The following is a 12,861-nucleotide window of genomic DNA, read 5'->3' as shown; positions in this document are numbered from 1 at the left end:
GTGTGTCGTCATGCCCGAGCGCACGGCCCACATGGGCACTGTATGGACAGCTGAATGACCCGCTGCGTCCTCGGTGTGAGGACGGTGTCTCACCGCTTTAATCACTGCTTCTTCTTTTTTTTTGACGACCAGGCTTTCATTTCTGAGGGATTTCCAACGGCAGTAGGGAGAGACACCTTCACGTTGCGCCAGATGGAGCCTCCAGCCAATCCGGGAGACAGCCCGGTGGAGTTGGAGTTGACGGTGGAGAATGTGGAGTCGGTAAGTTTCCACTATCAGCCACTTCACTGGATGATTGCTTATTGAACGATGTGGCTACAGCTGGAGTTTCTGCAATACCGTTCAGAACACCAACAGCTCTTTTGAATGTGTCAACAAGAAAAGTTGCAGCAGCATTATGTCATATTTATATGGATGGATGTTTTATTTTACGCAATAACTCGCATGATAGTAACACTATTTAAAACAGAGGCGGGTGCTCATAGTTCACCACAGAAAGATTGGACACACTGGACATTTTGTAACATGATACCAGCTATAAGCATATGCTGTCCTAATAATAACTAACACCACGTGCCTTGGATTAATCGCTATGACAACACATTTTTTACTCCATTTAAACAATTGGACATCCAGCCTGCATGATCATTAATGTTGTTAATGCAACTGCAGCGATTTGATTAACAACCTGTTACACAAAACACAGATGCATCCATTGTAATGACTGTCTCTATATACTCTGTCAGGGAATATGGTGATATTAATGGGCATGATTATGATTTTTATCCACTCAGACGTTGTCATCCTCGTCTGTTATCCTTTCACTTTAAGTGTTTCCTTTGCATCCGTTCTCCTCTGCTCCTGCAGGCTCTCTACCAGCTGTACTTTGACCCGGTCATGGAGCGTAAGAATGTGGCCCAAAAGTGGCTGACCCAGGCCCAGGCCTCTGCACAGGCATGGCAGTTCTGCTGGGCCCTGTTGGGCCCCGACAAGGTGCGTTATTGCTTCTGCTCAGACATCCTTATACCAACAAACACTACTTCATTGAGTAAGAGCATGAACTGGTTGGATGCCAGTCCGGATTAGAGCTGCGAGAAGACATTTTGTATCCGTCCACAGCAGCCATTCCATCCTTTACAGTGAGTGTGTTTCTTTGCAGCTCCCGGAGGTTCAGTTTTTCGGCGCCAGCACCCTCCACACCAAGATCTCCCATCACTGGAGCGATCTCCCCACAGACCAGCATGAGAGCCTGAGGATGCAGCTCCTCTCCCACATCCTGCACTTCTCCTCCGGGCCGAAAATGGTGCTAACCCGGCTGTGCGTCGCCCTGGCCTCTATGGCCCTGAACTTAATTCCACAGGTGTGGTCCCAGCCAGTAGCGGACATGGTGAGGGCCTTCCAACCGCAGAAGCCCGACTCCGAAGGCGGCTCCGAGGCCGCCCAGGACCCTCAGGCGCACTGCCTCGCACTGCTGGAGCTCCTCACCGTGCTTCCAGAGGAGTTCCAGAGCGGCCGGCTGGCTCAAGCTCGCCGTACCCAGCTGAGGGGGGCGCTGGCTGGGGAGTGGGCAGTTGTGTGTCCCTTACTGCGTCAGCTGCTCCAGAGCCAGGACTCCTCCATCCAGGTGAAGGAGAAGGTCCTCCGCTGCCTGTCCAGCTGGGTGGCGCTGGACGTCCCGTTAGGGGAGAGTCATGAACTGGTCCAGGACTGTTTCAGCGCTCTGTCCAACCCGGAGCTGTTCGACACGGCTGTGGAGACCATCGTCAATGCCATCGCACAGCCTGACAGCCACAGGTGAGAAACGCGCCGATCCAGACATTCATTCAGGCCACGGTCAATTTTCCAGGTGTGAGAATCGCGGCCTGTTTGCGCAGGTACGTCGACGCTCTGGTCAATTTGATGCCGCTGGTGCTCGGTCTGCATGACCAGCTGAAGACAGCGGCTCAGGATGGGGACATGGAAACCTCACACGGCATCTGTCGTATCGCTGTTGCCATGGGGGAAACACACTCCAGGTACACACAGCTGCACACACACACACACACAGCTGGACACACACCTTCAGCCAACCTGGCTTCGGTAAATGGCGTTTTTCTTGAGTTGGTTCAATGTCTGTTTGTGTACGACAGGGTTTTGTTGGAACAGGTGGAGCACTGGCAAGAGTATCTGGCTTTGGTTAACATGATTCTTTTCTGCACTGGCATCCCTGGGCACTACCCAGTCAGTGAGACCAGCAGCTCCCTCACACTCACCTTTTGGTACACTCTGCAAGTAAGGTGAAATAATACGTTTATGAGATAAAAACATGTAAACAATACAAGGAATGTCATTTCCTTTGTGTAACTGTCTCCCAAAGGATTAAGACACCAAACTTTCTTTCTGACTTTCTTGCATGTTCAGGATGACATCTTGTCATTTGAGGAGGAGAAGCAGGTCGTTTACCTGCAGGTCTACAGGCCGGTTTACTTCCAACTGGTCGATGTACTTCTACATAAATCCCACTATCCCTCCCAGGAGGAGTATGCCTCCTGGTCTTCTGATGACAAGGAGCAGTTCCGAATTTATAGGTAAGACACACAACGAGACGCCGTTCGTAAAGAGCTCTGAAACTGAACTATACATCCTTTCTCACAAAAAAAAAAAAAATAACCCAAAAGAACATGTCTGCACTAAATGGCATGGCAATGTATCTTATAGCTGTCGAGACGGTTCTGCCGGTGTGGCTAACAATGGTAGTAAGATTCTCTCCAACCATGTTGCCACAACTCTTTTGCATTATAGAGTGGACATCTCCGACACTCTGATGTACGTGTATGAAATGCTGGGGGCCGAGCTGCTCAGCAACCTCTACGACAGGCTGGGCCGACAGCTGATGGACCCCCAACAGTCAGCAGTCTGGCAGGTAAAGTCATTAATCACTGTCTCCCATTTCTTGCTCATCTATTATTTCTGCATTTGACCTTCTTTTCCTCATTCCTTGCCTACTGTCTGACGTCACACACTTTGTTTTTCTCCATCTCCAGGACACAGAGGCCCTGTTATTTGGCTTCCAGTCCATAGCTGAGACAATAGACGTGAACTACTCTGATGTTATCCCGGGTCTGATTGGTCTCATCCCCAGAATCAACATCAGCAACGTTATGCTGGCTGACACCGTCATGTACACCATAGGTACAGAACAGACATGGGACTTCAATGTTTTACATTCAAACATTATTACAAACTGGATCATTTATGGCCATGGATGTACAATTCTGCCGTCTGGGCTGCACTCAACTACAACAAACCCATTTACACTCTATCCACCTCCTGTTGGCCAGGGTCCCTGGCTGAGTGGCTGGCTGATCACCCGGTGATGCTGGGTGGCATATTACCCATGGTGCTCCAGGGCCTTGTGAAGGCAGAGCTGTCTGTGTCCAGTGTATCCACCCTGAAGAGGATCTGCAGGGAGTGTAGACACGACCTCGGCCCCTACGCTCAGGACATCCTGACCATGTCACAGGTCAGACTTGTAAAAAAAAAAATAATTTAAAAAAAATTGCCATGATGTCTGACCTTCTATTCACACCTGTGTTTCTCTGCAGGATGTACTGGTGAAAGAAATCCATAAGGTGAGTAAAGTGCCAGTTCCGTCCTACTCTGTAAGCTCAAATGCACCACCAAGCTTCTCTCTGAAGGCATTGTGTATGATGTGTGTATGATGTGTGCGTGTGTGTGTGTGTGTGCGTGTGTGTGTGTGTGTGTGCAGAGCAGCCAGTGCATGTGGTTGATGCAGGCTCTGGGCTTCCTCCTGTCCGCCCTGCCAGTGGAGGAGATTCTGGGCAGACTTCATTCTCTCATCACTCCTCACGTCCAGCAGCTGGATACACTGGCCCAGCAGGAGGTACGTCAAAGCAACTCCTGCAATTTCTACAGAACAGAAGTACAAATTGGATGAATCAAGAGCCCTATTCTTGACGTAAAACTGTATTTTACTGCACTACTTCTGTCCCTTTAGTAGTACATATGTACTTCAGCGTACTCATAAGGAATACTTTATTTGTAGATCACAAAGTAAGGTACAATAAAGTGGATTTTCAATTTGAGTTGGGTATCTTTTCAATATAATATGACAGTAGTTAGTAGAGTGTGTATACTCATAATACCTGATCGATTACAAGTGAGTGCCCTTTATTTCAGATGTCGCAATTAAAAATGATTACCCTCATATTTTTAGCCTCAATCATCCAAAATGTGAGTACAAAGTTTATGTAACTGTGTCTTATTGATAAAAACTATAAATGGATGGATTTTCTTTTTTTTTTAAAAAGAATAAATATACAATGAAATACATTTTACTGAGCAAATAGACACTATTATGCAAGGGGAGGTCTGTCTGCGACAGAGACAGATGATACTGGCTCTTTTGTATTGCAGCACTCTTGCAGCTTTTGACACAACTTGGACAGTCATGGCCGTAAAATTGCTCTTGACTCTCACGAACGCTGTCACATTCACTAGCTTTCCTTCCAACGTCACAGTCTTCACTTGTCTCCCTTTACAGCCTGATCCTACTAACAAACAGTCTATTATTCACATCCTGGGGATGCTGTCCAGTCTCTTCACTACCCTGGACATCAACAGACAAGCAGACAGCGGAGAGGGAGCATCAAGCCCGAGACTCCCTCCCTCTCAGAGCACACAGAATCCAGTAAGTTCAGCTCTAGATCATCGGGTACATGGGTAGCTCCATAAACATAAATCATACCAGCAACTTTACCTGCATGCCAGCAAATGACCGTAACTGTTTTTGGAATACACCAGAAAAAGAGTGCTTTCTGAATTAACCCTTCAGCATGGGTCTTATATTTCTGAATATTGCATGCAACATATTTAAATAGGCTGAAATGAACCAAACGTTTGAATATGAAATGGATCGAATATACATTCTAGTTCTGTTTCTAGGTTGTCGTTGTGCTACAGCAAGTGTTCACGCTGATCCAGAACATCCTCAGCAAGTGGCTTGATGACTCAGAGGTAGTTGAGGTAGGAGGGTTTTTCACCGCTCGCATGAATACGTATATGCTGATGATTTATTGATGCGTGATTTCTGACTCACAGCTCTCTCTCTCTCTCTCCAGGCAGTGTGCGGGGTATTCGATAAGTCCGTTCGAACCCTCCTACATGATTTCGGGCCCATGGTGGCTCACCTCAGTGATATGCTGGGGCAGATCTTTTGCGCCTTCCCACAAGCCTCGGCACTGGATCTGGCACGGCAGGTACAGATCAGGGCATGAATAAAAGCATTATCCTTTCAAAGTGCAAATCAGACTTTTAAACATGCTTTTAGGATCACAAGCCATTCCCTCTCTTTTGTAGTTGGTTCACATATTTGCTGGAGAGGAACATCACATCTCTCACATCAAAAGCCTTATTGTGGTGTTGACTTCTGCCACGCTTACGATATTTCAGCAAGGTAATAAAAACCTGCAATTAATTCCAATTTACTTTGAGACATATGTCTGTCTTGTCTCATCTCATATTTATTGTTCAGGTCCACGGGATCATCCTGATATTGCAGAATCCTTTATGCTCCTTCATGCTCAGGTGGGTTGCGTTATTCTTGTCCATTGTTATGCACGTTTGCAGCTCACAGGAAGCTTAACCATAAAGACTTTGCCTCATTACTTTGTGCTTCATTTAGATTCTTAAAAGGAAGCCTGATATGTACCTGTCCGACCAGTTGGATGTTAAAAGGCTGTTTTACTGCGGTGAGTATCATTGCATGGTTATATACACAGGTGGAGAGAGTACTAGAGTATTGTAGGCCTTTCAATTAATATTACGCAAAAATAAGTAAAGGTACTTTCAGTTAAAATGTACTTAAAAACAAAACTTATCTACAACTGGAACAGTATGGTATCGACAAATTTAATCATCAAATGAATTAAATGGCATATTTTGACCCCTTATGTTTGATTTGATGCGATCTAAAAATGACTTTGTTCAGCAACTTCTGTCTATATCGTAATTGTTCTCCATGGACTTCAAATTCTGCCCGAGACAATAACTCAGGAGCTGAAGCCTTCATAAATACATATTTGTATCCTCTGTACTCTCCAGGGATTCTCTCCCTGAAGTTCCCAGAAACACCCACAGTGAAAGCTGCCACACTATTCTTTGTAAGTTGAGGCCGACATATGCACTTTGAATTGTACGCTATAATAAAATAAATGACTCATCAGCTCATGTTTTTTCTCTGTACCTGGCAGACGGAGCTGTTGCCTCGCTGTAAAGACACGCCCTCGCTCGGCGAGGTGTTGCAGAGGGATGGAAAGCTGCTGACGGAGACTCTTCTGCAGGTGATTCAACCGCGAAACACGACGAGATGTGAAAACCTTACAATCGTCACGGCGGAGTGTTGATTTGGAGAGCACCCGCTCACTCTTTTTGTAAACTTCCTCTTTATCGACCAGAGCGTGCACGTTATCTCTGATGTTTGGTCTCATTTAAAACTGTTTGCTAATGGGAGGCGCTGCTTCTATTTCTGCTCCAGGCGGTCGGAGGCGAGTCACCTCGCAGTCTGACGGAGCACTTCTCCGAGGTGTTGCTGAGTCTGAACAGACACTGTCCAGCTCTGCTGTCCCAGTGGCTGGAAGAAACCCTCCAGACCCCGGGCTTCCCCTCCGCCCAGGTCTCCACAGAGCAGAAACACACCTTCCGTCAGCAGCTTCTGAGGTGATAACCACACAGTTGGCACAGTTTATCAACATCAAAACGGTTTTTGATTCAAAAAGAAGGTTGCGGTCCCAAAAACTCTTCATTCAGTCAAGAAATAATGAATTGTGTGTGTGCCTCTATAAAGAAAATGCTGCAAGAAAACTCATCCGAAAAAAAGCACTGTCTGAAAGCCAGCAGCCGGCTTGGGTCTTATGGAGTTCACATGTTTTTTATTGAATTCATCTTTTCTTCTTTTTTTTCCCAGGGAGCAAACCCACAAGCGTCGTGTTAAGGATATCGTGAAGGAGTTTTCTCTGCTCTGTCGGGGCCTGCAGGGGTCTGGATACTCTGACTACTAGACTGAGCTGGTAGCACGCCATGTTCCAGAGAAAGTAATGAACGAAAATAACAGAATCTCTTTGTTTCAATCATAAATGGTGCCAAATAGTATTGATCACTAGGACAGGTGAAACTGGACAACACAGACCATAATGCTTGCTGAACAAAAGCAAAAAAACACAGATGAAGTGGACTGTTATTGATGAGTGGACCTCTGTGCAACATGTTTGTAATAAAATACCTCTGGTGGCCAATCAGGATGAAATAAAAGGGAAAAGTGTTGCACGGCCCTTTACTTGTCTCCAAATCCTCACTCCAGCTGACAAACACACAACACACCAATAAACAGGTCATTCTTTGCAGCTGCATGATCCACTGTGCGTGTGTTCACTTATTTATTGTTTCTCTTCTCTTTTATGCTGCTTGTAGATCATATTCACACATTATCAAAATATATAAATCCCCCTCTCCCCTCCCTCCATCCCTCCGTCCATCCACACACACCCGGCTTCTTCTTTCTCCTCCTCTCTGTTCCAAAGAAGGAGAGCGTTTTAAAAATGTGACGTGACTTTATATAGCTTATAACTCTTGTACATGTATACTTCTGCTAATATACAATAAAAACAATTGTATCACTTACACAACAGAAAAAAAAAAATAACAAGACCGACTTTTTTAAGCAGACAATATGTCCTGACAATAGACTGCTAGTGTTTCGTTTGTGGTTTTAAGTCAGTGACATCACTGTGAGGGATGGCAGTTGTTGGAAGTTGGGACTGCATCCTGTGTAGAAAACGTGGACTTTGAGGACCGTCTGACTGGTGGTTGGTGCGCTGGGATGAGCGAGCTCTAAGTGCGAGTCTGTAAGTGACTTTAGTGGCTCCTCCAGATCCGATCCAGACCCGGTCCGTTCACTACCGTATTCTAGTGAAGAGGTTCAGCACTGACTTTGATTCCTGGCAAGAGAAGGACGTGTCAAAACATTACGATACGGCTCATTGTCCCTGAATCCACAGTTGTCTCTGCCGGTTTATTGTATTTTATGGCTTTTAAGATTATGTTTGTTGAAATTCAAAAAAAAATATCAATTAGACAGGCTTTGTCGTGCGTTTGTTAGTTCATCAACACAACGATCTTTGTGTTTCTAGTAATCTTGAATGAGACAAACATGAAGTACTTTCAAGAAATCATTTAGTAACTTCAAACATCAGACCTGTGTATAATAGTTCTGCGTAGGGTTGTTTCAAACCACAAAAAAAGACTCAATCGACTAACACAGAGCTGCAAAACTCAAGTTTCTCCACAAAGATTCAAACATTCAGCGTGAAAAAAGCATTTCAAAATTCTACGACAGTAATCTCAGTCGACTGACACCAAAGACTGACTCGTTAACGAGTTGACGAACAAAGGTGACAGTCCGGGCGATGTGGCGAGCTAATTCACAACGACACTGTACCTTGGTGCAGCGTGTCTTACTGAAGACGTTCCAGAAGCGGAGCGTCTCATCGCCGGCTCCTGTGACGATGGCCTCGCCATCTGGTGACACGGCCTTGAGCGGGAAGAGCAAACAGAGGAGGACCGGTGAGCGGGCGAAGGGGAGGCGGGGGGGGGACCATTATGGATTCAAATTCCTTGTATTGTGGACACACACACTTGGTCAATAAAGCAGCACCGCTGCCAAGGTAACCGCTCTCTCTGCGCACCCGACCTCGCAGAACCTAAAACAACAAGGCCATTGCACACAATCGCGACCTCGAGAGAACAAGACATCACGCACCCACCCCGCCACCCGACTGCCCTCTGGACGCAGGGACAGAGCGTACGGCGCCGATTCATAATTCGATTCAGTTGGTACACGCCTCCACAGTCCTGAGAGGAGATCTAATCAGACAACATGGCTGCACGACGGGTGTGTGTGTGTGGGGGGGGGGGGGGGCTTTACCGTTGCACATTTTAAAATATATGATTACTTTATCGATTCTAATGCCATCAACAGTATGATAAGTGGTTTGAATGTGCTGCAACATTAAAATGCAGTTTGTACTTTGATTGATTGATGATTTAAAAGTAACAAATTCACAATGTCAATACATATAAAACTGATGGTGTCCGCGCCACATAAGTACATTTTTCCAACACTACTTCCTTTTTTTTTTTTTTTTAAATGCAGGACTTTGACTTGTAAAGGAGCATTTTTAACACTGTGATGTTGCGTCTGAATACCTGCGGCACTGGATAAACGGATGCTAACGTTGGACCATGTCTATGCTTTCATTTCAACCTGCAGTCTTACCAGGTACAGCACTCTGTAAGAGTGTCCAGTCAACTTGGCCACCTGCGTTAGCGACGGATACTTCCACACCAGGATCTGGTTCTGAGAGTAGCCGTGAGTGCTCACCTGAACACAAAGAGAGAAGACTCGTCTAAAAAAATGTGGACACGTGTACACGTCCACGTTGCCTGGTATTGTCTCATAAAGAAGCAACTCTTAGAATAATTACAATAAATGTAAAAATGACCCCATACAACGAAACAGTTGAATCAGCACTTTCTGAAACTGTCCCAACAAAAGACTGAACATTGAACAGTAAGCTCCCCACACAGAAGATTGTTATTACATAGATACTGCATGGAATCATATGGGATTGTACATGCAGAAATATTAGAAACTAAGTCTATATTAATGGGTCATCATGGAACAAAATGTCCCTCTATTTCAGAAAAAAAATGCAATAAAATGCAAAATATAGCTAGACACTTTTGTAACATCTCAATACACTGAAAGTAAATTATTTGTTTCACATAACACATTTTCACATCATCCGGACTCATACTGTGGTAATAACAGCATGTTACATACACAGTCAAATATGCCAAATATATGGTTAAACAAGTGTATTACATTAATTAGGTAATACAGATTTTTTTGGTTATAATAATTAAATTACATTTAATTAATGATCAAATTGTTATTATTGCGTCCTCACCAGTTCGTTGGCGTGTTTGGACCACGCCAGGTTGCAGACCTGGGAGCCGGTGTCAGTGCTCTGCAGCGCCTGACCCGTCAGAGTGTTCCAGAAGCGCAGACAGCGGTCGGCGGTGCCGCCCCCCGACGCCAGCAGCCCGTGTTGGTGGGGCGACCAGGCGATGGCCTTCACGGCCGCCAGGTGGTCACTGTACTGCTGCACGGGGAGGAGGCTGGAGCTGTTCCACACCAGCAACTGCACAGGAGACCACAAGGAATGGGAAGTTTGAACGTGTTCCCTCTCACAGATTATGGAGCTTAATCTGAGGGTTAATGCCCACAAAACATGGAGTTTAAAGCTCGCCTTGTTGTCGTTGCCTCCGGATGCGAGATGCTGGTGGTCAGGGGACCATTTGAGGCCGCACACTTCCTGTCTGTGACCTTGCAGCCTCCGCTCAGCCGACGGGGGGGTTCGGACGTCCCGCTGTAAGATCACTCGGTCCCGACTCCCCGACGACAGCTGCTCCCCGTTCCACGCCAGGGCACCTTGAGCACAAAAGGGTGAGAGCGAGGTCTCATATGTCACTGTGGCTATCTGGATGTGCATCTCTTGATTCTGATACGATAACAGCATGCGGTACTATATACAGTAACATGGGGTTTAGTGCTATTACGTGAAAATAAAACAAAGTGGTAAAATGCGAAGAAAACTCAAACTGATTACAATCCGCAGTTTGTAATCCCACTTTTCTGCAGCTATGACTGACCTACACGTGCGGAGTGACCCTCCAGGCTGGTAAGCTTCCTCCCTCCCGCGGCGTCCCAGATCTGAACGTAGCCCTTATGGGTTCCGACTGCCACGAGACTCCCCTGATAGGGCCGGAGCCAAAATCAAACACACGCTGTTATTTTTTTCCCAAAAAAACTCTTTACTACGAGCAGTTCATTGCCTCTTCTACTCGTGTCTTAAATGAGCAGTAGTAGTAATCCATTCTGGCAGCTCACCCTCTCATTCCAACAAACTGACGTGACAGAGTCTCCATCCACAGAAAGGTCACATAACCTCGTCACCTGTTCGGACACAAAAGTACACGAATGGAACATTGACGCTTTTCTCTCGAGCAGAACACAGACTTCATTGCTTCCCCTTTTAGGCCGCGAAGAAATCCTGCAATGACGCTCCCACTGCGAATGAATGTCTTTTAAGTCCTCTCCTCTCCTCTGACCTGGCTGGTGCAGGCACTCCACAGGTAGACGCAGTTTCCCAGGCCGACACTGAGCAGGTTGCCTGCTGACCAGTCTACCAGGTTGAGGTAGAAGTCGTCCTGCAGCTCCGGAGCGTCCAGCACTTTGAAGGGGATCTTGGAGATCTTGCGGGCTGGTTTACGAGGGGAGCGGAGCAGCTTGTGGCTACAAGGAACACAGAGAAGGAACCGGGGAACCGACGTTATCCGACCAGCGTTGTTTCGGCACTCTGTCCGCTCAGCGTGCACATGTGAGATATGTCATACCTCTTGTTACTAAGCGGAGAAAGGGAGTAAGGTGAGACTTCATTATCGCTATCGAAAGGCACTCTCTTAGTGTGGACAGTGTACTGCAGGGAATAAACACACAAAGCAGAATTATAACTCGGGACTTGTAGGAGCTATTCGGGAATGTATTATTATTTGATTGGTTATTATTTAGTCTTCTCTCATGACTCATACCCTAAAAAGGCTGTGAGAGTCTTGAGAGAGGACAGCGTGACGCCGGTCTTCTGTGAGAGTGTCTGGCACGGTCTCTATCCCGGCCCCCAGCAACTCATTCCTCAAGAGGGCAGCGTATGCCACAGCATCTGGTGGGGTGGCAGTAAAAAACGTTGATGGAAACATAAGATGGTGCAAAGCTATAGCTCAGAGCGCCAAAAAATAGACAACCTGGATGATTCACACCGAGTACAAATGTCTGACCTTTGCTGGAATCTGAAGTGGCATCCTTTGTTTTATGGGTCTGTATTGGGGAGCGGTAGTTCTCCTGCAGGGAGAAAAGAAATGGTACGCACGTTCATGTATTAATATAGCTTTGATTACTAAGCTGAGATTTTGTGGAGCAGTGTAAACAGCTGCTTACGTTGGCGTAGTGGAAGTTGATGCTCCAGTTGCTTCCAGCGCGGGTGGGAATGAAGCGGTCGCCTGACTTAATGCTGACAGGACTGCAAGTAGCACTCACACACTGGAGGGAGGAAACCATAACACATCCAGCAGGCTTATTTACATTTGACACCACACTAGTTGGGGCTAAAGAACTAAATTATTCTAAATGTGTATGAAAGGACCCAGATTTTTTTTTACACACACACACACAATACAGACATGACCCAGCATTCGCAGACATGCACAGGTTTCCCATCATGCCCTGTGCCTGACCTTTGACAGGCGGGCCTTTGTCGGCAGGTTCTGGTGGTTGATCTGCCTCAGCAGCCGTCTCTCGTACTCTTGGTCCATCGCCTCCCGGCCTGACGAGCAGCAAAAGGCCCCTTTGCTGCCCCCGCCCCCTCCACCCCCCCTCCTCCGCCCCGCCCCCCGCCCACCCCCTTTTTAAACCTCCGCTTCCTCCCGTTGAGGAAATCCACCCTGGATTCCCATCTCTGTGGGGGAGAGAAAAACAACAACAGGTGCACTTTAATTCACCATGACACCGAGGCACGAGCAGCCCTTTCGGCTGCATGGACGCAAACCCAAATGGCTTCGGTTGGCACGGCGGATGTAAGATGTGCGCGCATGTCAGCTGCGGACATGGTTCCCAGTCCGCAGCTGCCGGTTTTCTTGCCCGCGCAAAGGCGGCGACATATCGGGAGTTAAATGGCTGATGACAGCCGC

General features: G+C 46.8%; 2 protein-coding genes across 2 annotated transcripts; one reads left to right on the top strand and one right to left on the bottom strand.

The window, feature by feature from the left end:
- The first annotated feature begins 19 nt into the window (after positions 1-19).
- LOC137781078 (importin-13-like) lies at positions 20-7,578 on the top strand. Its single transcript, XM_068569629.1, has 21 exons — positions 20-261; positions 868-993; positions 1,160-1,794; positions 1,875-2,015; positions 2,130-2,271; positions 2,401-2,567; positions 2,782-2,902; positions 3,024-3,171; positions 3,321-3,502; positions 3,585-3,611; positions 3,749-3,883; positions 4,544-4,690; positions 4,945-5,025; positions 5,121-5,258; positions 5,359-5,455; positions 5,534-5,586; positions 5,684-5,750; positions 6,103-6,161; positions 6,252-6,341; positions 6,536-6,717; positions 6,965-7,578. Exons 1-21 carry the CDS (start codon positions 55-57, stop codon positions 7,056-7,058), a joined length of 3,039 nt encoding a protein of 1,012 aa, XP_068425730.1. The 5' UTR covers positions 20-54; the 3' UTR covers positions 7,059-7,578.
- Positions 6,923-12,499, bottom strand: fzr1b (fizzy/cell division cycle 20 related 1b). Its single transcript, XM_068569642.1, has 13 exons — positions 12,409-12,499; positions 12,113-12,214; positions 11,953-12,016; positions 11,710-11,837; positions 11,515-11,597; positions 11,230-11,413; positions 11,009-11,074; positions 10,771-10,873; positions 10,368-10,549; positions 10,026-10,259; positions 9,332-9,436; positions 8,495-8,587; positions 6,923-7,994 (listed from the first exon to the last, which is right to left on the bottom strand). The coding sequence occupies exons 1-13, from the start codon at positions 12,484-12,486 to the stop codon at positions 7,953-7,955; spliced, it is 1,464 nt and encodes a 487-aa protein (XP_068425743.1). The 5' UTR covers positions 12,487-12,499; the 3' UTR covers positions 6,923-7,952.
- Between the last annotated feature and the right edge of the window lie 362 nt (positions 12,500-12,861).

The sequence above is a fragment of the Clinocottus analis genome, unplaced genomic scaffold, assembly GCF_023055335.1.
Source record: "Clinocottus analis isolate CAN_PGR_092001 unplaced genomic scaffold, fCliAna1.0.p SCAF_11, whole genome shotgun sequence".
In the NCBI taxonomy this organism is placed as follows: domain Eukaryota; kingdom Metazoa; phylum Chordata; class Actinopteri; order Perciformes; family Cottidae; genus Clinocottus; species Clinocottus analis.
This window is presented reverse-complemented; position numbering and strand designations above follow the sequence as displayed.

Bases quoted from the DNA above. Each gene is read 5' to 3' on its own strand.
- LOC137781078 (XM_068569629.1), top strand. From the start codon at position 55: ATGACCCGCTGCGTCCTCGGTGTGAGGACGGTGTCTCACCGCTTTAAT. The intron at 5,587-5,683 runs GTGGGTTGCGTT...TGCTTCATTTAG, and splicing joins TTATGCTCCTTCATGCTCAG to ATTCTTAAAAGGAAGCCTGA. The intron at 6,162-6,251 runs GTAAGTTGAGGC...TGTACCTGGCAG, and splicing joins AAGCTGCCACACTATTCTTT to ACGGAGCTGTTGCCTCGCTG.
- fzr1b (XM_068569642.1), bottom strand. From the start codon at position 12,486: ATGGACCAAGAGTACGAGAGACGGCTGCTGAGGCAGATCAACCACCAG. The intron at 12,215-12,408 runs GTCAGGCACAGG...TCCTCCCTCCAG, and splicing joins CAAAGGCCCGCCTGTCAAAG to TGTGTGAGTGCTACTTGCAG. The intron at 12,017-12,112 runs GTAAGCAGCTGT...TTCTCCCTGCAG, and splicing joins TCAACTTCCACTACGCCAAC to GAGAACTACCGCTCCCCAAT.